At 47.1% G+C, this 27188-nt stretch overlaps 1 protein-coding gene across 1 annotated transcript in view; it reads left to right on the top strand.

Annotated features, from left to right (window-relative positions):
- The window catches only part of LOC139266669 (serine/threonine-protein kinase MRCK alpha-like), a 550926-nt gene that overhangs the window by 283491 nt on the left and 240247 nt on the right, over positions 1 to 27188 (top strand). The window contains exon 5 of the mRNA XM_070884257.1: positions 5983 to 6553. Coding sequence (XP_070740358.1) covers positions 5994 to 6553 — 560 coding nt within the window. The 5' untranslated portion in view covers positions 5983 to 5993. The remainder of the gene's footprint in view (positions 1 to 5982; positions 6554 to 27188) is intronic.

Genomic DNA, 27188 nt, shown 5'->3' with positions numbered 1-27188 from the left:
TTATGTCCCCTGATTCCATCCTTTGTGGTGGGCCCAAGTGAACTACGTACATTGTTTAATCTGACACGCACTGTTATTTTGTGGGAAGATATTTGGTCCCCTTGGACTCATCGGTTTGAAGAAACCCCCGAGTGTGTCGTCTGCGTTAGCAGAGATAGGTCTCACACCTAACTTGCTTGTGTAGTCGTTCAAAAATGGGATCTTACAGGAATCCCCGTTGCTTCTAATTTCCCACATTACAACAGTGACTACACTCCAAAAGTACTTCATTGACTGTAAAGCACTTTGAGACGTCCGTTGGTTGTGAAAGATGCTATATAAATGCAAGTCTTTAATCCACATTAATGACTTGGATACCAAAACCAAATATGAGCTTGTCAAATTTGCTGATGAAGCAAGAGAATAGCAGAAAGGGAGTAACAGTAAACTCATCCCTGTGACAATGTGGCAAAGGAATTAAGAAAGCTCATAGAACAGAAGACCACAGTGCACATTGAGGCTCCAGATTGTACTTGGAGTATTGTGTCCAGTCTGCTTGCAACACCACTAACGTACTTTAACGAAGGCGTCGAAACAAAGCGAACCTTGCTCAAAGGGGAAGAACTATGATTAAAGAGGTTGCTTAAATATTAAAAATGCATCATTTTGAGGGTTTTGCCTACCTGTGGTCACCCTCCACCATTTGGAGTTCCCAATCTCTCGTGCTGAGGATGTTTCCAGTAGAGTGGACAAGGGAGAACCAGTTGATGTGGTGTATTTGGACTTTCAGAAGGCTTTCGACAAGGTCCCACACAAGAGATTAATGTGCAAAGTTAAAGCACATGGGATTGGGGGTAGTGTGCTGACTTGGATTGAGAACTGATTGTCAGACAGGAAGCAAAGAGTAGGAGTAAATGGGTACTTTTCAGAATGGCAGGCAGTGACTAGTGGGGTACCGCAAGGTTCTGTGCTGGGGCCCCAGCTGTTTACATTGTACATTGATGATTTGGACGAGGGGATTAAATGTAGTATCTCCAAATTTGCGGATGACACTAAGTTGGGCGGCAGTGTGAGCTGCGAGGAGGATCCTATGAGGCTGCAGAGTGACTTGCATAGGTTAGGTGAGTGGGCAAATGAATGGCAGATGAAGTATAATGTGGATAAATGGGAGGTTATCCACTTTGGTTGTAAAAACAGAGAGACAGACTATTATCTGAATGGTGACAGATTAGGAAAAGGGGAGGTGCAACGAGACCTGGGTGACATCAGTTATTGAAGGTTGGCATGCAGGTACAGCAGGCGGTTAAGAAAGCAAATGGCATGTTGGCCTTCATAGCGAGGGGATTTGAGTACAGGGGCAGGGAGGTGTTGCTACAATTGTACAGGGCCTTGGTGAGGCCACACCTGGAGTATTGTGTACAGTTTTGGTCTCCTAACTTGAGGAAGGACATTCTTGCTATTGAGGGAGTGCAGCGAAGGTTCACCAGATTGATTCCCGGGATGGCGGGAGTGACCTATCATGAAAGACTGGATCAACTGGGCTTGTATTCACTGGAGTTCAGAAGAATGAGAGGGGATCTCATAGAAACGTTTAAAATTCTGACGGGTTTAGACAGGTTAGATAGAAGCATAGAAAATAGGTGCAGGAGTAGGCCACTCAGCCCTTCGAGCCTGCACCGCCATTTAACAAGATCATGGCTGATCACCCACCCCAGCACCTCCCCCCCACGCCCCTTCCACACCCCCCGACCCCCCCCCCCCCCCCCCCCCCCCAGCCGCAAGGACCACATCTAACTCCCTCCCGAACACATCCAATGAACTGGCATCAACAACCCCCCGTGGCAGGGAACCCCACAGGCCAACAACTCCCGAGTGAAGAAGTCTCTCCCAATCCCAGCCCCAAACAGCCCACCCCCCATCCCAACAGTGTGCCCCTCCCCAGCTCCGGACCCACCCAACACCGAGAACACTCCCCCCGCACCCAACCCGCCCCGTCCCGTCAAAATGCATCCCAAATGCCGAACACCCCCGGATGTCGAGCCCCCAGCCCCGGCCACCCCGGAGCCACGCCCCCGCGACACCAACCACACCACATCCACCAACCGCCATCTGCGCAGTCAACCCGTCCACCCCACTCCGAACACTCCCCGCACCGAGGCACAGAGCCCCCAGACCCGCCCCTCCAACACACTTCGCCCCCCACCAGACCTCCGCTGCAATGTGGCCCCTTTCTAAGATGCAGGAAGAATGTTCCCAATGTTGGGGAAGTCCAGAGCCAGGGATAAGGATAAGGGGTAAGGCATTTAGGACCGAGATGAGGAGGAATTTCTTCACCCAGAGAGTGGTGAACCTGTGGAATTCTCTACCACAGAAAGTTGTTGAGGCCAATTCACTAAATATATTCAAAAAGGAGTTAGATGAAGTCCTTACTACTAGGGGGATCAAGGGGTATGGTGAGAAAGCAGCAATGGGGTACTGAAGTTGCATGTTCAGCCATAAACTCATTGAATGGCGGTGCAGGCTAGAAGGGCCGAATGGCCTACTCCTGCACCTATTTTCTATGTTTCTATGTGCTGTTGCAGGAATAAAAAGAAAGACAGACATGGATTTATATCACACCTTTCATGGCCACCGGAGCTCTCAAAGCACTTTACAGCCAATGAAGTACTTTTGGAGTGTAATGTAGACAAAGAAAGACTTGCATTTCTGCAGCGCCTTTCATGACCTCAGAACATCCCAAAGTACTTTGCAGCCAATGAAATAGTTGCAGTGTGGTCGTTGATGTAATGAAGGGAGGAGTGGCAGTCTCGAGCTGTTCTTCTGCACCACCTACTTGTTGGTTTCAGAGCAACAGTAACCGAGTCCTAGAAATCAGGTTGGCTGGTGACCGAGACGAGGACCATGTCACACTGAGAAATCTGACTGGGGCAAGAGAATAAAGTATTAAAAAGAGAGGGATTGGATTACCACCAGTAAGTTGTTCAAAGTTCGAACTGCCTTTAAACGGAAGTGCCTTTCTACTTCAGTAACCTACCATGTGGAAATGTGAGTGAGTAAGGTTGTAGAGGTTTTAAATTAATTTTGATTGTCAGCAAAACAAACATCAGGACTCGAGCTACAATCACACCCACTATCGAGCCGCCCATCTTCCTGCCTCGGTCGCCTGCCCATCTGTCCACTCATCTATCTATTATGTATCTGTCTCTGCTGTTTCCATTACCGGCCTATATGTTTCCTTACTGAACCCAAAGCGAAGAGATGGTCAACCTCCTCCTGAGGTACTGGCAACTGGTAAAATTCCACCTATTTGGTGGGAGACTAAAATAATTGCTCTCCTGAAGCCGGGGAAGATTGCCTGAGACGCCTCCAGCTTACCGCCCGATCTCTTTATTTTGCACTTGTTATAAAGTGCTGAAGAGACTACAACTCCACAGACTAGCTCCCCATCATCGAGCCAACCATTCCTAAGGAGCAAGCAGGCTTCAGGAACAGCCATGACTGCTGCGACCAAGAGGTAGCTTTAACCACGCACATCGAAGCAGGCTTCCAGCACCAGCTCAAGATCGCCGAGCACTTGTAGACCTGTCAGTGACGTATGACACTGTATGGAAGCATGGATTGCTTTTCAAGCTCTCCAGAACAATGATCCATCTTCGTAACTCCACGCTTTCATGTGTACTCTGGCACCTAGAAGAGCAGATATAGGACATTGAACAACAGACTCCCACAAGGTCCAGCCCTGGCACCCATATTATTCAACGTTTACACCAGTGATCTGCCCAAAACACAGTCCCGCAAGTTCATACATTGCCTTAGCCACGCAAAACACGAATCTGTCCATCACCGCGGAGACACTGACCAGTGATTTACAGAGGATGGAGGCCTACTTCCGCTGATGGTGACGTCAGCCAAACCCACATCGACATTCTACCTCAACACCCACCAAGCAAACCAAGCTTTGAAAGTCTCCTTTTGCGGCGCAGAGATAAACCATATCAAAAACACCACCTATTTAGGAGTCACGCTCGATCGCACCCTGTCATATCGACAAACTCTCCAGAACCTTGGGAACAAACTAAAGAGTAGGGTCAACTTGATCCAGAAACTCGCCGGATCCATATGGGGAGCAGACACTCAAACCCTCCATATGGCAGCACTCGCCCTGGTGTACTCTACAGCAGAGTACTGCTCTCCGGCATGGCTATCAAGTCCTCATGTCAAATCCATGGATGTTCAGCTGAATTCCACTATGAGAATTATCACTGGTATGCTTTTATCGACACCATCATCTTGGCTGCCCGTGCTTGAAAACATCGCACCATTACACCTTCATATTGCGAATATGCAGTGTCCAGAGAATACAACTACTACCCAGCAAAGACATGCTAATCCAGGCCGACTTGAACAACCTACCACCAACCCGTCTCAAATCTAGAAGGCCATTTTGGACCGTCGCCAAATCCCTTCAGAGACCTCTGCGCCTTCCCCCACCTCCCCACCCCCCTACCCCCGCCCCAGCTTTGATGACCGATGGCAAAATGCTTGGAAGAACTGAGACATATGAGATGGATTCCTTATAGAGGACCCCACAGAACAACTTGAAGGATCAAACCTTCCTCACAAACAGTGGACAACCATCAACCCCCTCAGAACCGGTCATAGTAGATGCTGCCACGTTTTGCATTGATAGAAGATTAAAGCATCTCCATTGTAAGAACATAAGAAATAGGAGCAGGAGCATATCATTTGGCCCCTCGAGCTGCTGTGCCATTCAATAAGATCAACTACCTCAACTTCACTTTCCTGCACTATCCCCATATCCCTCGATTCCCTTAATATCCAAAAATCTATCAATCTCTGTCTTGAATATACTCAATGACTGAACCTCCTTGGCCCTCTGGGGTAGAGAATTCCAAAGATTCACCACCCTCTGAGTGAAGAAATTTCTCCTCACCTCAGTCCTAAATGGCTGACCCCTTATTCTGAGACTGTGACCCCTGGTTCTAGACTCCCCAGCCAGAGGAAACATTCTCCCTACATCTACCCTGTCAAGCCCTGTAAGAATTGTGGATGTTTCAATTAGATCACCTCTCATTCTTCTAAACTCTGGGGAATATAGGCCTCGTCTGCTCAATCTCTCCTCATAGGGCAATGCCGCTCCACCCCAGGAATCAGTCTGGTGAACCTTTGTTACACTCACTCTATGGCAAGTATATCCTTCCTTGGGTAAGGAGACCAAAACTGTACACAATACTCCAGGTGTGTTCTCACCAGGGTCCTATATAATTGCAGTAAAACATCTTTACTCTTATACACTCATCCTCTTGTGATAAAGACCAATGTAATCATGCAACTGTGGAGCTCCTAATCAGACCCCGGAGCATATCATTGAGCACTGCCCTCAGAGGGAATTCACAGGCAGCCTATAATGCATCCACGCTGTTACACCGGAAACCTTGGCCTGATTATCTTTCTTAGATATTGACATTTAATTGATTTGCTACTACTGTACAATAGAAGACGACTGAATGTTAACATTATTTTCACAAAGCTGAAGAGTAAATATGGCTCTGTTTAACAAATCATTATTTAACTCATTTTTGTTCCTGATCCGTGCCACGAGGATGAATTAATTTAGTTATTTGCTTGCACATCCTATTCCATAGATTGAGAGAATACAGATCTCAAGGCTGTTGTTACATCAGGATTTTTCAGGTAGTACTTTGAGATGTCACTTTGGATGCCTCTTCTCCCATCTCACCTACTTCTAATCTACGTATCAGCAATACCACTACTTAGGTGGGGGGATGGGAGTGGGGAGTGGGGAGGGGAGGGTAGATGTTACTCGATGGGACCGGCAAGTTTGATAAGTTCTCAGGTATTCCAAGAATAAAACCGGTGTCAGTTAATTTTGGTCACTGGTTCAGGGCAGTCGAACAAGGTATCGATGTCTTTTATCTGAAAATGTTGTGACATCTTGTTTCCTTTGTGCTCTGTTTTCAGACGTGTGACTGATGCGAAGAAGCTGGTGGAACAAGAGCATGGCTATGAGCAACGGGAATGGTGACTTCATGGTTCAGAGCAATGGCGGTGTCCCATCAAATGCAAACAGTAACAGCGGCCCTGCAGCCTGCGATGGAGACCACGTCTCCCAGCAGCTGTCAGCCAAGGAGACCTCAAGGGCAAAAGTGAGTCAGAACAGTGGTACGCTGCCAAATGGCACTGCTAAGCCTACCTCCCTCTTTCCAGACAGCACGATAAATAACCAAAGACCTGTGCCACTGCTGCCGCAATGTTGCCACCATTGTCCATACCATCATCCTTTGTGTTGTCACCAACCAGATTGCCATTCTTTGGGAAATACCACCATCACCTCTCCATTGACGCCTTGCCTGCAAGCTCACTCCGAGTACCCGACATCTGTGTGCCAAAACAATTCCCCTATCCATCCAACCAGCTGCTGCCTCCAGCCCACCTCATCTCTCATCGATCACGCTCCCCTTTGTCTTCATCACCGGTGGCCTGACCATTTCCAGCATCAGCCTGTGCAACCGCAACACGTCCCAAACATCAGGTACGAACCATCAAGGCAAACTTTCCCGTGTGTAATGAGTATATGTTTTTCCTGTTGGTCGTGCCAAACACAGTTACCAGGGATGGAAGAAAATTAAGACACAGTTACTGAATGAAAATAACCTGTGAGCTCTATCTTCAAAAACAGGTGTCTGATGTGTGTTTCTGAAATGATGGGCTAAAAATTGCGTAGTCCCTCATTTGGGGCGCTAACTTTTGTGATAGCACAAAAGTATCGCCGGGCATTACGCAAGTGAAGCCAACGTGAACTTCCAGTTTAGTAATCCAGGAAGGAAGTGGAGCGCTACATCAACTTCCCTTGGAGTGCTACAGCCGGCAAGAGGGCCGATAGCGGTGCAGCGCTGCACAATGTCGAGTTCAGTGCTGCCGGGATTGTAGGCTCCTTCCTTTCCTCAGAGGGAAGGGCCTTTGCTGCAGGTTCTGCAGTACAAGGATTTCCCTCGTCGCCGACAGCAACCGTGATCCACCACAGTCAGTCTAAGCACTCCAACGGAGTGCAGGGCTGATCAATCGTGGCCGAACAAAATGGGGGGGAAAAAAATCACCTGAGGGCTGAAAACACATTTCTTACTTACCCGAGCGGCATCACCTTTAAATCCCACTCCCCAAGCGGCCGGCCTCCCCCACAGCGCCTCCTGAAGCTGCCAGTGTTGACGCCCGGCGATGCTGCAGGGGGCGGAACCGAAGTTTGCAGCCGGATGACGTCACGATCTCCGGAGCGCAGGGGATTGTGCCGCCAGGGGTTACCGTTGCTGCAAACCTCCACGGCAATTTCGTGGGCGTCGGTACTCGCCACGCCAGTCGCAGAGCCGGTATGGCTCTCTCCCCCGGAGCCGCTAATGGGAGGTGCAAAGGAAGCCAATTTCTCCCCCGATACGTCTGAGTGCTTGGTTTGCCAGCAGTAACCTCTCCTTACATGAATGAGGCACTTTAGAGAGCAGCTTTGTGTGGCTCAGTAGAAGTATTTGCAGTGTGGTGTGATTTGATTTTTTTTCCTTTTGTACAACATTCACTGAGCTGTGCATTTTTATAAATTATGTCTTTTCAAACTTGGGCTGCATTTGGAAAGAGTATTTTGAAGTGTATAACACCAGGGTGAGGTATCAGTGGTTAAAACTACTGGCGCTGGGAGTAATTCGAAGGCACAAGTTAAAAGCACTGCACAAGAGGTGTATTGCATGGTATTTACGTGTATTACCCTAAGTATCCATACAATTACAAAATAAGCTTAATGATAGCATTGCTTTTCAATATATTCCAAAGCCAAGGATTATTTGCAGACAGGTGGACAAGCTGCCTGCCCCATCCCTGTCTAATGACAGCAGTCTGGGGATGACTCCTCTTCCCTGTGTGTTTTTCCCCTCCCTTCCTTCAGGATTGACATCTGCTCAGCAGCTCCCCACAATGACATACCCAGGACTGGGGACTTAATGCTATGGTAAATCCATCTCGTGCCTCACTGCCCGTGCCACAGTGTGTCACTTTTCCAACTTACTGTGATGCACGTTAATAGAGCATTGGAAACAGACCATTTGTCAATATTAGCAAGCAATGGCTTCCTTCCAATACTGCCCATTAAACGTCAGTGGGCCGTTTAGTCCTGATGCGACTCCAGGCTGTTTTGTAGGTTTTCCTGCGAGCTGGCAAAGTGTAGCATTGCAACACTTGCTTTAATTAAGCGTGAATAGAGGATTGGTTAACTAACAGAAAACAGAGAGTCAGGATAAATGGGTCATTTTCAGGTTGGCAAACTGTTCAAGTGGGGTGCCACAGGGATCAGTGCTGGGCCTCAATTATTTACAATTTATATTAATGACTTGGATGAAGGGACCACGTGTAATGTAGCCAAATTTGCTGCTGATACAAAGATAGGTGGGAAAGCAAGTTGTGAGGATCTACAAAGGGATATAGACAGGCTAAGTGAGTAGGCGAACATTTGGCAGATGGAGTCTAATGTGGGGTTATCCACTTTGGTAGGAAAAATAAAAAGCAAATTATCATTTAAATGGGGAGCAATTGCAAAATGCTGTAGTACAGAGGGATCTGGGGGTCCTTGTGCATGAAATGCAAAAAGTTAGCATGCAGGTACAGCAGGTAATCAGGGGCCCAAGTTTCCACACGCGCCTAGAACGGCGCAGTCCCGACCTGGACGCCCGTTTTTCGTGCCACAAAGTGCGCCTAAAAAAATCCTCGGTATTCTCCACCTCCCTGCAGGTCCTCTGGCCCTCGGCGCGGCGCAGCACGAGCTGTGGGGGGCAGAGCCAGGTCCCTGCGCTGAAATCAGTGCCGGGACCTCTGCACATGCGCGCTACAGTGGGCACGCAAGTGCAGTAGCTCCAGGCGCCGAACTGTGTGGGAGGGGCCTGAAGCACGCAGCCCCTAGCCCTGGCTGAATGGCCTCACTGGGGCTGCGTGAATAAGGCTCCTCCCACGGCCAGCTCCTGCTCCCCCCCCAACCCCCGACCAGACCCGGCACTCGCTCCCCCCCCGACCAGACCCGACCCGACCCGCGCTCCTGTTCCCGCTCCCCGTCCCCCCCGACTGGACCCGACCCGACCCGCGCTCCTGTTCCCGCTCCCCGCCCCCCGACCCGACCCCCCCCCCCCCCACTGGACCCGACTCACGCTCCCGGACTGGATCCGACCTGACCTCCCCCCACCCCCCCTCTCCCCCTCCCCCCTGCCCTTTCTCTCTCTCCCCCCCCCTCCCTCTCTCCCTCCACCCTCCCTCTCTCTCCCTCCCTCCCTCTCTCTCTCTCTCACTCCCCCCTCCCTCTCTCTCTCTCTCTCACTCCCCCCTCCCTCTCTCTCTCTCTCTCTCTCTCTCTCCCTCCCTCTCTCTCTCTCTCTCTCTCTCTCTCTCCCTCCCTCTCTCTCTCTCTCTCTCTCGCTCTCTCTCTCTCCCCCCCCCCCCTCCCTCTCTCTCTCTTTCCCTCCCCCCCCCCCCACCCCTGACCCGAACCGAACCTCCCCGACCCAACCCCACGCCACCTACCTGTAAATCTGGTGCTGGGGACGGGCCCTGCCCGAAGTCTCAGGCCGACCAGTTCAGCCTTCGGTCCCAAAAGGCCTGCCTGAAGCATTTTCACACAGGTAGGAAGATGGTTTATTTAATCTTTTCTTTGCTTATAAATGTTTATTCAGGTTGGATTTATTTGTATAATATTTGTATAAGTATAAATAAGGATTTATTATAGAATTTAATGACTTCCCTCCCCCCCCCCCCACCTCGTTCTGGACGCCTAATTTGTAACCTATGCCTGATTTTTTAATGTGTAGAACAGGTTTTTTCAGTTCTACAAAAATCTTCACTTGCTCCATTCTACTTTAGTTTGGAGTACGTTTTCACTGTGGAAACTTTGAAATCAGGCGTCAGTGGCCAGACACGCCCACTTTTGAAGAAAAAATTCTGTTCCAAAGTAGAACTGTTCTACCTGACTAGAACTGCAGAAAAAAAATTGTGGAGAATTGCGATTTCTAAGATAGTCCGTTCTCCACCAGTTGCTCCTAAAAATCAGACGCAAATCATGTGGAAACTTGGGCCCCAGGAAGGCAAATGAAATGTTGGCCTTTATTGCAAGGAGGATGGAGTATAAAAGTAAGCAAGCCCTGCTACAACTGTACAGGGCATTGGTAAGACCACACTTGGAGTACTGTATACAGTTTTGGTCTCCTTATTTAAGGAAGGATATACTTGTAATAGAGGCACTTCAGAGCAGGTTCACGAGGTTGATTCCTGAGATGAAGGGGTTGTCATATGAAGAAAGGTTGAGCAGGTTGGGCCTATACTCATTGGAGTTTAGAAGAATGAGAGGTGATCTTATTGAAACATAAGATTCTGAGGGGGCTTGACAGGGTAGATGCAGAGAGGATGTCCCCTCGTGGGGGAATCTAGAACTAGGGGGCATGGTTTCAGAATAAGGCCATTTAAAACAGAAATTAGGAGAAATGTCTTCTCTGACGGTTGTGAACCTTTGGAATTCTCTACCCCAGAGAGCTGTGTCTTTGAATATATTTAAGGCGGAGATAGACAGATTTTTTTAATAAGGGAGTCAAGGGTTATGGGGAGTGGGCAGGGAAGTGGAGCTGAGGCCAGGATCAGATCAGCCATGATCTTATTGAAGGGCGCTGCAGGCTCCTCCTATTTCTTATGCTCTTATTTCCTTTGAGTTTTAGACAACTTGGTGAGTTGTACTGAGCCATAGGGACCAGAGGATCTCAGCTTTGATTCCTGGTCTGTGTCTCAGCTAAAAAACAGCAGTCGAGCCATCAGCCTCTAGGCTTGTTCAGGAGGGAAGGAAATCAGCCAGGGCTCCTTCCTCCCTGATAGTGATCCGGTAGCTCCTGGAAAGTGTGCGTATGCGAATATTGAGCAGAAGATCTGGGCTTGGCTCTGATACCTACGATGGTACTATGTCCTGCCAGAATTCGCTGACTTAGGCTCGTGTTTGAAAAATAGTGACTTGGATGAGCTGCTGGAGGCTAGTTGACGTTGTAAAATTGTAGCTCAGCGGGGGCTGGTGACGTTGAGGAACAGGGACGTAGTTTCCTCTTTGATCTTAATTCAAAATACATTTCATTTTAATTAATCTGGATTCTTCATGAGCATCATTTTACTCGCACTGGATCATCAAACTTCCTCAGTTCCTTGTGATAGCCTCATTGCCTTGGTTCATTGTTAAGCATAAAGCTGTGAAGTTTCTCACGGCGCCCTTTCAAATTCACAGGGCTGTTCACAACAGTGTGCGGTATTTTACGTGGAACTGTTGCAGGAATCTGAGAATAGACATTGGATCTTCCATCCTGTAGCACAGAGCAAGCTTTGCTTGTAGCTGCTTTTGAGTGGATAACTAATGCCATTAATAGCCAGGGAGATAATTTTCCTTTCTAATATTTGGAGGAAATATTCCACCTCAGTATTATTTGTTAATCACCCTCTTTGTATCCCCAAAATATTTGAAATTTCCATTATTTTTCCAATAGAAATGTAAAATACTGCAGTCAGTTATCATTTTTGAGAGGGGAATAGGGTTAATATGTCCTAATTCCAGCACTACTAACACCTGGTCTGATCCTCCGGTCTGAAGATCATTTGCTTAATAGAATTGTCCTCGAGAGTATTTTTTCTATCATCGGAGCACTATCCCTTTTTTAAAATTCATTCACAGAATGCGGGTGTCACTGACAAGGTCAGCATTTATTGCCCATCCCTAACTGCCCTTGAGAAGGTGGTAGTGAGCTGCTGTCTTGAACCCCTGCAGTCCATGTGGTGAAGATACTCCCATAGTGCTGTTAGCGGGGGAAGTTCCAGGATTTTGACCCGGAGACGAAGGTTGGGCCAGGGTTGGGAGGGTGACGGACTAGCGGCCTCCCCACTGCTGCACTTTCCACTCTCTACCGGATTAGGGGCCGTGCTACCATTGGTAAAAGGCCCTCACCCGGGGGGGGGCCATGTTCTAATCTGTGACTCTTGGCCACCTTCTGTCCACCGCAGCCACCGGTCTCCGTATCTTTGCCTCCCATCTCTCAGGCGAATTGCTAGACTCCCTGCTGCTTCGGAGACAATGGCCTGCTTCCTGACATTACGTGATTTAGGGGTCAGGTGTGGTGGACGTATGGCCTTGAAGCCAGAATTCACCGCAGAGTACCTGGGCTTTGACCTGCTCTTGTAGCCATAGTATTTATGTAGTTCATAAGAACATAAGAAATAGGAACAGGAGTAGGCCATACGGCCCCTCGAGCCTGCTCCACCATTTAATAAGATCCTGGCTGATCTGATCATGGACTCGGGTCCACTTCCCCGCCCGCTCCCCATAACCCCTTATTCCCTTGTCGTTTAAGAAACTGTCTATCTCGGTCTTAAATTTATTCAATGTCCCAGTTTCCACAGTTCTCTGAGGCAGTGAATTCCACAGATTTACAACCCTCAGAGAAGAAATTTCTCCTCATCTCTGTTTTAAATGGGCGGCTCCTTATTCTAAGATGCCCTCTAGTTCTAGTCTCCCCCATCAGTGGAAACATCCTCTCTACATCCACCTTGTCGAGCCCCCTCATAATCTTAGACGTTTCGATAAGGTCACCTCTCTTCTGAAGTCCAATGAGTAGAGGCCCAACCTACTCAACCTTTCTTCATAAGTCAACCCCCTCATCTCCAGAATCAACCTAGTGAAACTTCTCTGAACTACCTCCAAAGCTAATACATCCTTTCGTAAATATGGAAACCAAAACTGCACGCAGTATTCCAGGTGTGGCCTCACCAATACCTTGTATAGCTGTAGCAAGACTTCCCTGCTTTTATATTCCATCCCCTTTGCAATAAAGGCCAAGATACCATTGGCCTTCCTGATCACTTGCTGTACCTGCATACTATCCTTTTGTGTTTCATGCACAAGTACTGCGGCACTTTGCAATCTTTCTCCATTTAAATAATAACTTGCTTTTTGATTTTTTTTCTGTCAAAGTGCATGACCTCACATTTTCCGACATTATACTCCATCTGCCAAATTTTTGGCCACTCACTTAGCCTGTCCATGTCCTTTTTGCAGATTTTTTGTGTCTTTCACACATTGCTTTTCCTCCCATCTTTGTATTGTCAGCAAATTGGCTACATTACACTCAGTCCCTTCTTCCAAGTCATTAATATAGATTGTAAATAATTGGGGTCCCAGCACTGATCCCTGCGGCACCCCACTAGTTACTGGTTGCCAACCAGAGAATGAACCATTTATCCTGATCCAGTTAAGTTTCTGGTCAATGGTGACACCCCCACATGTTGACAATGGGGGTTTCAATGATGGTAATGCCGTTGAATGTCAAGGGGAGTTGGTTGGACCTTTTTATTGGAGATAGTCGTTGCCTGGCACTTTAGTGTGAACGTTACTTGCCACTTATCAGCCCAAGCCTGAATGTTGACCAGGCTTTATATCTGAGGAGTCTCAAATGGAACTGAACACTGCAATCATCAGCAAGCATTCCACGTCTAACCTAATGATGGAGGGAAGGTCATTGATGAAACAACTGAAGATGGTTGGGCCTAGGACACTGCCTTGAGGAACTCCTGCAGTGATGTCCTGGGGCTGAGGTGATTGGCCTCCAACAGCCACAGCCATCTTCTGAGGAAATCTATCCAGATGTTTCTATTCCCATTCCTTCTTTTGAATGAGATGTTACACCGAGGCCCTGCCTGTCCTGTCAGGTGAATTTAAAAGATCCTATTTGATGTACTAGTTTGAAGAAGAGCAGGGGAACCCTTCCAAGTGTCCTGCGTAATATTTATCCCTCAATTAAAAGCACATTATCTGGTCAGTAACATATTACTGTTTGTGGGAGCTTCCTTTGCGTAAATTGGCTGCCGCGTTTCCTTCAGTACAGCGGTGACTACATTTCAAAAGCACTATATTTGTAAAGCGCTTTCAGACATCCTGAGATGATGAAAGGCGCAAGGGAAATGCAAGACTTTTTCCTTGCTCATCAGCTGTGTAAATGACCCAAAAGTTGTTGTGGGGCATTTCCTTCTACAATGTCCGATTGTGGGGTGACATGGGGCACACATTATTGATATCGTGATACATTTTGACACAAAAGCGTAACGTGAGTTCAAGGACACAGTTCGCTGTTTTTCGAGCAGTGGGAGTACTGGTGCTGAGCGAAGCCCAACCTTGTGGGTCTGTCTGTTTTCACAAGACAGCTGCCTTCCCTCTCCAACAGAGCATGTTGTGAGACACAGTAGAGCTGAAGAGGAAGAGAGATGAAAAATGCTTAAGAATTGGATTTATAAATCCAGAAAAATATGCACGGAGAGACCCAAATCTATGTTCGTATTCTGCTCCTAATTTGTTTAATGATTCCTGTTAATGGGAAACACACTGCACTGGGGACTTCTTGAATATTTCAGCCTTAAATGGACATTTACATTTCTTGGACTTTTGGAACGGTTTTATAAGCCTGATTGATCAAAGTAGTATTGCTGAAACACTCAGTGAATGCATTTTACCCAGTGGATATCCAGTACAGACGGAGATATTAAATATAGCTGCTTCTGAGCAATTACTTGCAGTTGGTGCAGTTGTAAGGACTAGTTCATAGAGGCAAATTAGTCTCCAAGACAAAATCAGATTAAGAAGGTACTGAAGCTCAATTGATTTCAACCATTCAAAATGCCAACGACAATTACAAACTTACACAAGTTTGCTGCTGTTCCTGCTAAAAAAAATGTTTAAGTGGTGCTCGTAATACAACCTAGTGATCATATTTGGCCCACCTCCCATTCAGGTGGCTCAGCAACAAACTGCTCCTTGATTGGTTTCTCTTGCTTCCAACTAACGCTCTGTCTGTGATGTCCATGTGGGGAAGTATTCTGGCCTTCACTCAGCAACTGTTGGGAGAGATATGATTGAAAGCAGGAACCTTGTAGAGATTAGCGTACATGACCCAGTCCCTTTCACCTACTGCACGGTATGATGTAGTAGCCCTTCTCGGCATTGGCCCTCAAGACACGCAAGATTGTAACTCTCAGCAAAAAAGTTTGTGGGTAACATTGTGCTAGAAAGTTAAAAGCCAGTCTCCAGCATCTCTGCTGACTTAGTGGGAGGAAAGTGTCACCTGGTGCAGAGCTGGGCTGTACAGGTTCAACTGTTGATCTGTGCTGGGACACCGGAAGGAATGCTGCAGTTTCTGAGTTAGGTGGGTTGAGGGGAAATCAGCTGGGGTTCCAGCTCCTGCTCACTCGCTAGTGCACCTTGTCAAAAGTTGCGCACATCATCATTATCATAGGCAGTCTCTCAAAATCGAGGAAGTTGTGCTTCCACTCTCAAATGAGTTCTTGGGTGACTGTACAGTCCAAAAATGGGAATTACAGTCTCTGTCACAGGTGGGACAGACAGTCGTTGAAGGAAAGGGTGGGTGGGGGGGGGGGTCTGGTTTGACGCAGGCTCCTTACGCTGCCTGTGCTTGTTTTCTTCATGCTCTTGGCGATGAAACTCGAGGTGCTCAGCGCCCTCTCGGATGCTCTTCCTCTACTTAGGGTGGTCTTTGGCCAGGGACTCCCAGGAGTCAGTGGGGATGTTGCACTTTATCAAGGAGGCTTTGAGGGTGTCCTTGAAACGTTTCCTCTGCCCACCTGGGGCTTGCTTGCCGTGAAGGAGTTCCGAGTAGAGCGCTTGCTTTGGGAGTCTTGTGTCGGGCATGCGAACAATGTGGCCCGTCCAACGGAGCTGGTCGAGTGTGGTCAGTGCTTCGGTGCTGGGGACATTGGCCAGATCGAGGACACTGATGTTGGTGCGTCTGTCCTCCCAGGGGATTTGCAGGATCTTGCGGAGACATTGTTGGTGATATTTCTCCAGCAATTTGAGGTGTCTACTGTACATGGTCCACGCACACATCTGGGTGTTACATGAGGACTGGATCGGGTTCACCTGTAATGATGTCAATGGGCAATTAGCCTGCCAGCACTGTGTCTCAGCTCACACGTCAAGTGTGGCCACTGAGGTACCAGAGGGCTGCCAGTGCGCGTAGACAGTATCATGAGGGATCAGTGTCTTAAGGATGAGGGAGGAAATTGTATTTAAAAGTCCTTTTTAAAAAAAAATCTATCTAGCCCTTCTTGGCTTTGGCCCTTAAGACACGCGAGATTGTAACCGTCAGCAAAAAAGATACCGTGCTGTCGGGTGAAAGGGACTGGGACATTGGACAGCAAACGTCACACTTTTAATCGAACCACCATTGGTGTGAACATGTGACATAGTTTTACTCCCCCTGCCCCCCAACATCACCAGGTGAAAGTGATGACACAAAATACATATTGTTTCACACCATCTGTCCCCAGTAACGGGGGTATCCGATCCACCAGTAAGAGTTCTGGAAGAGTACTTACTGTCCGATACTAATAGCCTCTGACATTCACACCGGCCGGCAACCGGCATGAAGTGCTCTGCTATAAAGCCACGATCTCTTGACCTTTCCACACTGATGTTGTGACCGTCAAGACTAAACAGTGTTTGAACATGCAATTCCCATGCCCTCTGTCCCTCACCTCAGTCACAGTCTCTGAAAGGCTGAGCTGTGTGTTTAAGTACAGCTGCCCCATATTGAGGGGTGGGGGGTGCCAGGGACTGTTTCCTGTTTCAAAGTGTTAATAATTTGCTCTTTCTACTGATGATGCACTCCATGTCAGCTCTGTATATATCTCGAATTATCCTTGTGAGCAGGAAGGAAGGGTTTTTTGTTGTGTCATGTTACCCATCAATATTAGTGATTTCCAATACCAGCATCTTCGCTCTGGTAGCAAACTTACGGTTGTATCATATTGTTTACCATACTGATTTTGCATTATTATGCAAAAAAAAAAAATGTTTTAAGAAGGAAATAGGTGTTTTTTTAAATTGATTGGTATACTATTCAATCCAATTCCCTAGCCCCTCTGTTCCCTCCTCCCTTACTGCATTGGTTCTTGATTTCCAGTATCTTCCCAGAATGGCCATTAATCATTTGTGAGCCTGAGTAGAGTTCGGAAGGCTATTTGATAATGAAGGGTGCCACAGCTGGGTCTAATACTATCCTATCACACTTACTGGCTGGGATCACTGGGCAGTCACCAGAAGTGGTTTTACTTCCTGTTGTCTGGGCCACTTGTTGCAACCCTGGTGCTGCGGTACTGAGGTCATCTAGAACAGTACCGAGCTGGGATTAACTTGGGAGCTTCCTAGCCTGTATGGCTCAGTCCAACACGTTGCATTTCCCAATGGAGTCATTGAGGAGCTTTGGAGCTCTGGGAGCTGAATATATGACGGCCAGAGAACTTTTTATTTATTCCACAATTAACTTTCATCCCTAAATTCAATTTGAAAGAATAATGTTTTCATTTGCTCCAACCTGATTGCTCCTAAACCACACACTGACTGCAGCCAAGAGTGCCTTCAACTCTCCTCCATTCTAGTACAAGAATTTCCACATCCCTCACTCACTGGGATTTTTCTAAGGGCCATCTTCACAATGATGGTAAGCGCAAGCTCTCTCTTGCTTCATTTCAGGGCAGGTTAGTGCCTTGGGCTTTTCACACACCACTCTTATCAAACTCGGGGTAATTAGGGATGGATCATAAATGCCAGTGATGCTCACATCCTGAGAACGAATGGAAAACTGGGTAGAGACTGGTAAAACTCAACAAAAAAAAAGTTAATCCTTAGACTGTAGGCTGGATTCGCATCAGGTCGCAGCAATGACGGGCAGTGTGCTAACCAAAGATCATCCATTCTTTCACGCTGTCTCCTCTTCGCTCTTTTTCAAATAGGAGCTCCCCTCTGGTGTGGCTCCCAGTAAGTCAGAGGGCACACTGTTTTACAGCACCGAGCTTTACACTATGTATTATTCCATCGTTAAAAGAGAAATGTTCTCATTTTCATAATGCTTTTATGAATAGGCATAAACAGACTGCTGTAAGGAGAACTGTCTGTTGTCAAGGTGGAGCTGTATTTAAAGTGGCCTGTCTCTTTAAAGCCACAGAGTGTAACTGTTTGTAAATGGGCACATCCTGATATCAGTTGGAGATTACTTGCTGCTGCGAAGGAAAACTTGTTTCTAGATTGGCAGTTGCTTGTAGATTCTCAGCTCTTCCCATTAGGGAGAAATCGGGTTATCAAAGTCAGAAAAAACAATACGAAGCGACTGTCTTTTAAATGCTTTCATCTATACTACTTGTTTATTGATGGGTTCCCTGCTGTTCAGTTGTGTTTTGCTGCTTTATGAATATTTGAGCCAATTAGATGCCAGTGTGATACTTTGAGGCGTGACAGGTGCACTAAATAGATTTTTTTTATATATATAGTTTTATGTGGATGAATTTTTCCAGTCTGAGATTCAACAATACTTGCAGGGACCAATTTATGTCCTGTTTATTCTCCACTTTAATGGTCATTGTTCCAGAATGAATATTATGTGTGTTTAATCTTCTGCCACTTTCATTGTTTGCTACTTCCAAGCCAAATTTTTTTTGTGAAGCTTGATAGAAGGTGAAGGATATGCACTGTGCCAGCAGTACTATACATGGCCTCTAATCATTAACTGTTTTAAGCAAAATAATCCCTTTGATTTCCTCCGGTATCATCTTTTTTTCTGTTCCATCAAGAGCCTACGTGTTGCTTTAAGTTGAAAGGGACGTTGTATTCATATATTAGTCTTTGGCAAACTAGTTATTATTTGCGGAGATATGATTAGAGGAGTTATGCATCTGGTGCCATTTGAGCATCACATCAGTGGCAAAAACTGGTGCGTTTTGACATGGTTTACACTTTTCCTTGAAGCCCCTTTAAACAGTAGCTGGGAGATCATGTTCATTGTGCATTAAGTTGATCTGAACAGAATGTGATCTTTCTGTGTTTACACTCACCTTTGCTCTCACCCAGTTCATATGCGAAGCGGTGTCTAGTTACCAGAGATGTACTGATCTTCTACTTCACCTCCCCCCCCCCCCCCCCCCCCCAGCCATACAAAGTGACCAGAGATTAGGTGCCAGTCTGATTTAAATTCTATTAACATGTCAAGCTTTAGATACGGCATCAGGAGGTGAACAGTTTCCCTCGGTTCAGCTGCAGAGGTGAGCTGCCAGGTCTTGTGTGAAACAGATGCTGTTCAAAGTTTTATATTTTTATTCATGCTCACATCAGACGGATATAGTGCAGGTTTGAACTACTTGATCTCCTCCCTCCCCAAAAGGGACAGACTTAACTGCAGCCACGTGTGTCAATTTAATGCAAAATGGTGGGGTTTTGAACTCTGGACTCTTCTCCAGAAGCTGATTCTTGAGCTCCTTTCTTTGCAAGCCCTGAACATATAGGGAGAAATTCCATTGAGAGGGCACCAGTATGTGAGTAAATCCCCCACGTCTCCAATCCTTCATTGTTTTTCTTTCTCTTCCTTGCCGGGTCTCTTGAAGTTCTTTCCTGCTCCACTGACCAACTCCTCAGTTATACCAAAGCTACATCCAGAGCTGGAAACAATGGCAGAGAAAGGTTGGGGCAAGCCCATGGAGAGATCTGTAGATGAGAACTAGAATTCTAAACTTCTTGCTTTGGGTAGCAGGAAGTTGGTGAGGGCCCAGGTGATGGGGGAGCAGGACTCCGTGCAGGACAGGATACAGCCAGCAGAGGTTTGAACAAGTTGGAGTTTGTGGGAGGTGGAGGATAGTAGGTTAGCGTTCAAGTAGCTGAGTCTAGAGGTGATGTAGTGTCAGCGGTCAAAGTTCTAACGATGGGGCAAGGGCGAGCAGGGTACTGGAGGTGAAATTGAGCACTCTTGCTGGATTAAATGTAGCGTTTAAAGCTCAACTCGGGATTGAACAGGATGCCAAGATTTCAAACAGACACCTTGAGAGAGTGGGTGGGGAGGGGCAATGGAGTCAGTGGCAAGGCAGCTGAGTTTGTGGTGAAGCTGAAGGCAATGCCGTTCATCTTGTGAAAGGTGCTCTTTAAATGTGTTATTTTTCTCCATTCTCTCTTTTCTTTCCTGATACTGGGCTAGAGGAAGCTGTAACTCATCCAGGACTTGATGGTAGACAAGCAGTCAGACAGCAGAGGCAGTCAAGGGGTTGACAGAGGTTTCAAGAAGTGGAGGACGGGGTAACATCAGTGTAGACGTGAAATCTGTGTCAATGTCAGATGGAATACAATGTTGGAAAATGTGAGGTTATCCACCTTGGGGGAAAAAACACAGTAAAAGGGAATATTATTTGAATGGGGAGAAATTACAACATGCTGCAGTGCTGTTTCTTCTCCCAGAGGGTTGTGAATCTGTGGAATTCTCGGCCCAAGGAAGCAGTTGAGGCTAGCTCATTGAATGTATTCAAATCACAGATAGATAGATTTTTAACCAATAAGGGAATTAAGGGTTATGGGGAGCATTCGGGTAAGTGGAGCTGAGCCGACGGCCAGATCAGCCATGATCTTATTGAGTGGTGAACCTGTGGAATTCTCTACCACAGAAAGTTGTTGAGGCCAATTCACTAAATATATTCAAAAAGGAGTTAGATGTAGTCCTTACTACTCGGGGGATCAAGGGGTATGGTGAGAAAGCAGGAATGGGGTACTGAAGTTGTATGTTCAGCCATGAACTCATTGAATGGCGGTGCAGGCTCGAAGGGCCGAATGGCCTACTCCTGCACCTATTTTCTATGTTTCTATGTGTGTGAATCCTGAATGGTGGCGTGTAGATAAGCAAGACAAGAGAAGGCCGTGGTTGGATTCTTGGGGGACCCAGAGATGACAGGAGGGCAGGGAAGCCATCGCTGGAGATATCCTGGCTGTCTACATGCAAGGGCAGTCCCACGAAGCTGGATGACAGAGGAGAGACATTTGAAAGAGGATTGAGTGGTCAATCATATCGAATGCTGCGGAAATGTTGAGGAGGATGACTCTTGAGACTTCTGTGTGAGTTCAGGGAGATGCAACCCAGTGTCTAGGGATTGTAGGCACGCAGCACAAAGCTGCCCATAATTTGGCAGAATCTTCCACTAGTATTGGCAGTTCAGGTCTGGTAAGCTTGCTCTTCTGAGGGCGGAATTAAAGTAAGATGGGCGATGGATCCCGATTTGCAATTCCCCACATGAGCCATGAATTTCAGCCTGTTGTCAACTGGAAGCCAGGCACTTCCCCATGGAAACAAGGAACAAAAAGACCAGTTGTTATATAGAACTATTTTATTGGGATTCCTTTACTTGCTGTACAACAACTGGGATCATCCTGCTTCCCTATAGCATTCCTTTGCTTCCGCTTGCTGCGAAGCAAGAAAAGGAAAGAGAATCTCAGTTTGGCCAAATCCCACGGTCAGATGGGCCTCAAATGGAGAGCAGAAAGTTCGCCAAGAGCCATAGGTTATGGGGAAATGGGTCACAGATGGCCTCTGGCCATGTTATGCCTACTGCTCCTATAAAGTGAGCATCTAACCCATGCTTCACCATTTCTACTTGTTGGAGCAGTGATGGTGAGGCCAATTGTGCCCCAGCTGAAATCAATTCATCCAGATGATCGAACTTGGGACCCTCCTGGTTTGGTTCGGCTTAGTACTACACCAGACATGTTTCACAACCAAACCATCAAGGGACCTGTGACTTATTTTTGTTTTGATTTGTTGTAGTTTAAGACACAATTAAACTGTTTCCACTAGCAGGAGGGTCAGTAACCAAAGGACACAGATTTAAAGTAATTGGCCAAAAAAAAACAGACGTGAGATGAGGAGAATTTTTTTTCCGCAGCGAGTTGTTGTGATCTGGAATGCACGGCCTGAAAGAGTAGCGGAAGCAGATTGAATAGTAACTTTCAAAAGGAAATTGGATGAATACGTGAAGAGGAAAAAAGTGCAGGGCTATGTGGAAAGAGCAGGGGAGTGCGACTAATTGTGCAGCTTTTTCTAAGAGCCAGCACAGGTACAATGGGCCGAATGGCCTGTTTCTGTGCTGAATCATTTTCTGATAACTGTACTTAAAAAAAAAAGTGTGTGATCTGAATCCACTGCACACTTGGTCACAGTGAAGTCCCCTGATGTACTGGTAAATGATTACATAAGCTGCAGAAGGTTTCTGATAAAGAGATGGTTAGGGGCTATAGGGACCAACTACCTGCCAAGACTTGTTAAGTGAATGCAACATTAATTGTAGGGGTTGACAGTTGATGAAGTCACCTCAGCTTTCTCTAGTAGTGCAGGTTCACAGCCCCGCAGAGCTGGAGAAAAGATTTATTATCGCTAGCTCAGTCCCAAGGGTGATAGACCCAGGCTATAAAAGTGAGAGGTAATAGTGACAGTCAATAAATCCTGTGTACTGAGAATGCATAAACAATCCACAGGATAATTACAAACTGCACTAAAGTGTTTTAAATTTAACTTCATGCTTCATCATGGTGTCACACATGACAAATCTTATTTAAACAGATGATGGCTTGTAAGCCCTAATGCAGTGTGGGAGAGGAGACCAAATTGATCTGTCACCAGCAGGTACCTGGGAAATGTTTTTACAAATATATAAGCACACAGACATTGAATGCTTTCCATACTAATGAACAGTATTTATTTGAATTCCACCCCTCCCCTCAATTTTCTCGCGGCCTGAAGGCATTGAATCTTGCTGCCCCTTCCCCACACTAGCTGCCATTGCCAATAGTTATCTCTCCTCAGGCACTGTTCTACTTGCCTTCAAAACAGTCATTATTACTCTCCTCAAAATACCTACCTTCAAGCCTTCCGTCCTTGCCAATTATCACCCAATTTCTTCTCTATAGTCCTTGAACATACTATTGCCTCCCAGCTCAATGCCCATCTCTCACGTAACATCCTGTTCAAATCCCTCCAGTCCAGTTTTTGCACTTCTCACAGCACTGAAATGACCATAATCAAATTCATGGTCAACATCCTTTTGTGAATATCATAGTTTATCTCTCCTCATCCTCTTTTACTTCCCCTGCAGAGTTTGACATGTTTGACCATAGCATCCTAATCCAATACCTTTCCTGCACTGTTCACTTCCCTCGCATGGTTCTGATCCTATCCTGCTGAACATAGCCAGCGTATCTCCAGCAATGGCTTCAGCCAATGTCCCAAACTCCTCCTCCACTGTTCCACCGGCAGGACAGACCACCAGAGGTTGCGGCACAGTGGTATACAGTCAGGAGGCAGTGGACCTGGGAGTCCTCAACATTGGCTCTGGAACCCAGGGAGGGCAGTAGGTGGTAATCAGCAGGAGGGTTCCTTGTCCATGTTTGACCTAATGCCATGAGACAAAGTCCCGTCTTCACACATCTCCACCGTGTTGTGTGTGGCACTTACCACCGTGCTGAATGGGATAGACTCAGAACAGATCTAGCAGCTCAAAACTGATCCTCCGTGTGGCACTGTGGGCCTTCAGCAGCAGCAGAATTGTATTCCACCACAATCTGTAACCTCATGGCCCGGCATATCCCTCGCTCTACCATTAACATCGAGCCAGGCAACCAATCCTGGTTCAATGAGGAATGTAGAAGAGCATTCCAGGAGCAATACTTGACCTACGTAAAAATGAGGTGTCAACCTGGGGAAGCTGCACCACAGGACTACATGCAAGCTAAGCGGCGGAAGCAGCATGCCATAGATGGAGCTAAGTGATCCCACAATCAACAGATCAGATCAAAGGTTGCAGTCCTACCTCATCGAGTCGTGAATGGTGGTGGACCATTAAACAACCAATGGGAGGAGCATGCGAGTGCAAAAGACAAGGCGTTTGCAACCATCTTCAGCCAGAAGTGCCGAGTGGATGATCCATCTCGGCCTCCTCCTGAGGTCCCCACCATCACAAGTCAGCCGTCAGCCAATTCCACGTGATAAAGAAGTGGCTGAGCACACTCGATCATAGAATGGTTCATCATCATCATCTTCATCATAATCAGTCCCTCGGAATCGAGGAAGACTTGCTTCCACTCTTAGCATGAGTTCTTAGGTGTCTGTACAGTCCAATACATGAACCACAATCTCTGTCACAGGTGGGACAGACAGTGGTTGAAGGGAAAGGTAGGCGGGGAGCCTGGTTTGCCGCACGCTCCTTCTGCCTGCGCTTGATTTCTGCATGCTCTCGGCGATGAGACTCAAGGAGCTCAGCGCCCTTCCGGATGCACTTCCTCCACTTAAGGCGGTCTTTGGCCAGGGTCTCCCAGGTGTCAGTGGGGATGTCGCACATTATCAGGGAGGCTTTGAGGGTGTCCTTGTAATGTTTCCTCTGCCCACCTTTGGCTTGTTTGCCGTGGACGAGTTCCGAGTAGAGCGCTTGTTTTGGGAGTCTGGTGTCTGGCATTCGAACTATGTGGCCTGCCCAGCGGAGCTGATCAAGTGTGGTCAGTGCTCCAATGCTGGGGATGTTGGCCTGGTCGAGGACACTGATGTTGGTGCGTCTGTCCTCCCAGGAGATTTGTAGGATCTTGCGGAGACATAATTGTTGGTATTTCTCCAGCGACTTCAGGTGTCTACTGAACATGGTCCATGTCTCTGAGCCATACAGGAGGGCGGTTATTACTATGGTCCTGTAGACCATGAGCTTGATGACAGTTTTGAGGGCCTGGTCTTCAAGAATGGTTACAGCACTGAGGAAGGCTATATTCCGACTGTTGTGCTGAAGACTTGTGCTCCAGGACTAGCTGCACCTCTATCCGAGCTGTTCCAGTACAGCTACAACACTGGCATCTACCTGACATTGGAAAACTGCCTAGTGTCCTGTCCGCAAAAAACAGGACAAATTCAATCTGAACAATTACCGCCTCATCAGTCTACTCTCAATCATCAGCAAAGTCATGGATTGTGTTGTCGACACTGCTATCAAACGGCACTTACTCACCAATAACCTGCTCACTGAAGCTCAATTTGGATTCCGCTAGGACCACTCGGCTCCAGATCTCATTACAGCCTGGGTCCAAACATCAACAAAAGAACTGAATTCCAGAGGTGAGGTAAGACTGACTGCCCTTGACACCAAGGCAGCATTTGACATAGTGTGGCATCAAGGAGCCCGAGTAAAATTGAAGTCACTGGGAAAGACTCTCCATTGGCTGGAATCATACCTAGCACAAAGGAAGATGGTTGTGGTTGTTGCAGGCCAATCATCTCAGCCCCAGGACATCGCTGCAGGAGTTCCTCAGGACAGCTGCTTCATCAGTGACCTTCCCTCCATAAGGTCAGAAGTGGGGATGTTCACTGATGATTGCGCAGTGTTCAGTTCCATTCGCAACAACTCAGATAATGAAGCTGTCTGTACCCACATGCAGCAAGATCTGGCTGACATTAAGATTTGGATTGATAAATGTAAGTAACATTCATGCTCCACAAGTCCAGGCAACGACTGTCTCCAACAAGAGAGTGTCTAACCACCGCTCCTTGACATTCAAATATGATTACCACCGTCTAATCCCCCACCATCAATCTCCTGGGAGGGGTCACCATTGACTAGAAACTTAACTGGACCAGCCACATAAATACCGTGGCAACCCGATCAGAGGCTGGGTATTTTGCGGTGAGTGACTCACCTCCTGACTCCCCAAAGCCTTTCCACCATCTATAAGGCACAAGTCAGGAGGGTGATGGAATACTCTCCACTTTCCTGGATGAGTGCAGCTCCAACAACACTTAAGAAGCTCGACACCATCCAGGACAAAGCAGCCCGCTTTATCGGCACCCCAACCACCAGCTTAAACATTCACTCCCTCCACCACCGGCGCACCGTGGCTATAGATAGTGCACCTAGAAAATAGGTGCACTATCTACAAGATGCACTGCAGCAACTCACCAAGGCTTCTTTGACAGCACCTCCCATACCCCGACCTCTACTACCGAGAAGGACATGGGATGCAGGCACATGGGAACACCATCACCTCCAAGTCACACACCATCCTAACTTGCAAATATATTGCCATTCCGTCATTGTCGCTGGGTCAAAATCCTGGAACTCCCTCCTTAACAGCACTGTGGGAGTACCTTCACCATGAGGACAGCAGCGGTTCAAGAAGGCGGCTCACCACCATCTTCTCAAGGGCAATTAGGGATGGGCAATAAATGCCAGCCTTGCCAGTGGCGGCTACATCTCAGGAATAAATTTTTAAAAAGCATGCTGCCCCTCGGTGACATCGTCTACAGGTACACAATGTATACCAGTTGACACCCATTGTTAGCAGTTTTTTTCATTTGTACTCGGAAGTGGGCAAAGCTGACCAGGCTGCATTTAGTGGCCATTCCTAGTTCGGAGTGTATATTGATACCACTGTCAGCCAACGAGTTTCATGTGACCGAAGCTATAGCATCATCTCCCGATAAAAGCAGGGTTAGTGAGTGGTGAATAATTACATAATACCAATTATGTATGTAAAATGAATCCCAGTCATTTACAGTGTTACAGTCTCCAGGCAAGATTGACTGGAGAAACATAGAAACATAGAAAATAGGTGCAGGAGGAGGCCATTCGACCCTTCGAGCCTGCACCACCTATTCAATAAGATCATGGCTGATCATTCACCTCCGTACCCCTTTCCTGCTTTCTCTCCATACCCCTTGATTCCTTTAGCCGTAAGGGCCATATCTAACTCCCTCTTGAATATATCCAATGAACTGGCATCAACAACTCTCTGCGGTAGGGAATTCCACAGGTTAACAACTCTCTGAGTGAAGAAATTTCTCCTCATCTCAGTCCTAAATGGTCTACCTCTTATCCTAAGACTCTGTCCCCTGGTTCTGGACTTCCCCAACATCGGGAACATTCTTCCTGCATCTAACCTGTCCAGTCCCATCAGAATTTTATATGTTTCTGAGATCCCCTCTCATTCTTCTAAACTCCAGTGAATACAAGCCCAGTCTATCCAGTCTGTCCTCGTATGTCAGTCCTGCCATCCCTGGAATCAGTCTGGTGAACCTTCGCTGCACTCCCTCAATAGCAAGAACGTCCTTCCTCAGATTAGACCAAAACTGAACACAATATTCCAGGTGAGGCCTCACTTAAGGCCCTGTACAACTGCAGTAAGACCTCCCTGCTCCTATACTCAAATCCCCTAGCTATGAAGGCCAACATACCATTCACTGCCTGCTGTACCTGCATGCCAACTTTCAATGACTGATATACCATGACAC

The sequence above is a fragment of the Pristiophorus japonicus genome, chromosome 7 (assembly GCF_044704955.1).
Source record: "Pristiophorus japonicus isolate sPriJap1 chromosome 7, sPriJap1.hap1, whole genome shotgun sequence".
NCBI lineage: Eukaryota > Metazoa > Chordata > Chondrichthyes > Pristiophoridae > Pristiophorus > Pristiophorus japonicus.
The sequence above is the reverse complement of the archived record's forward strand: the minus strand, read 5'-3'. Positions and strand labels throughout refer to the sequence as shown.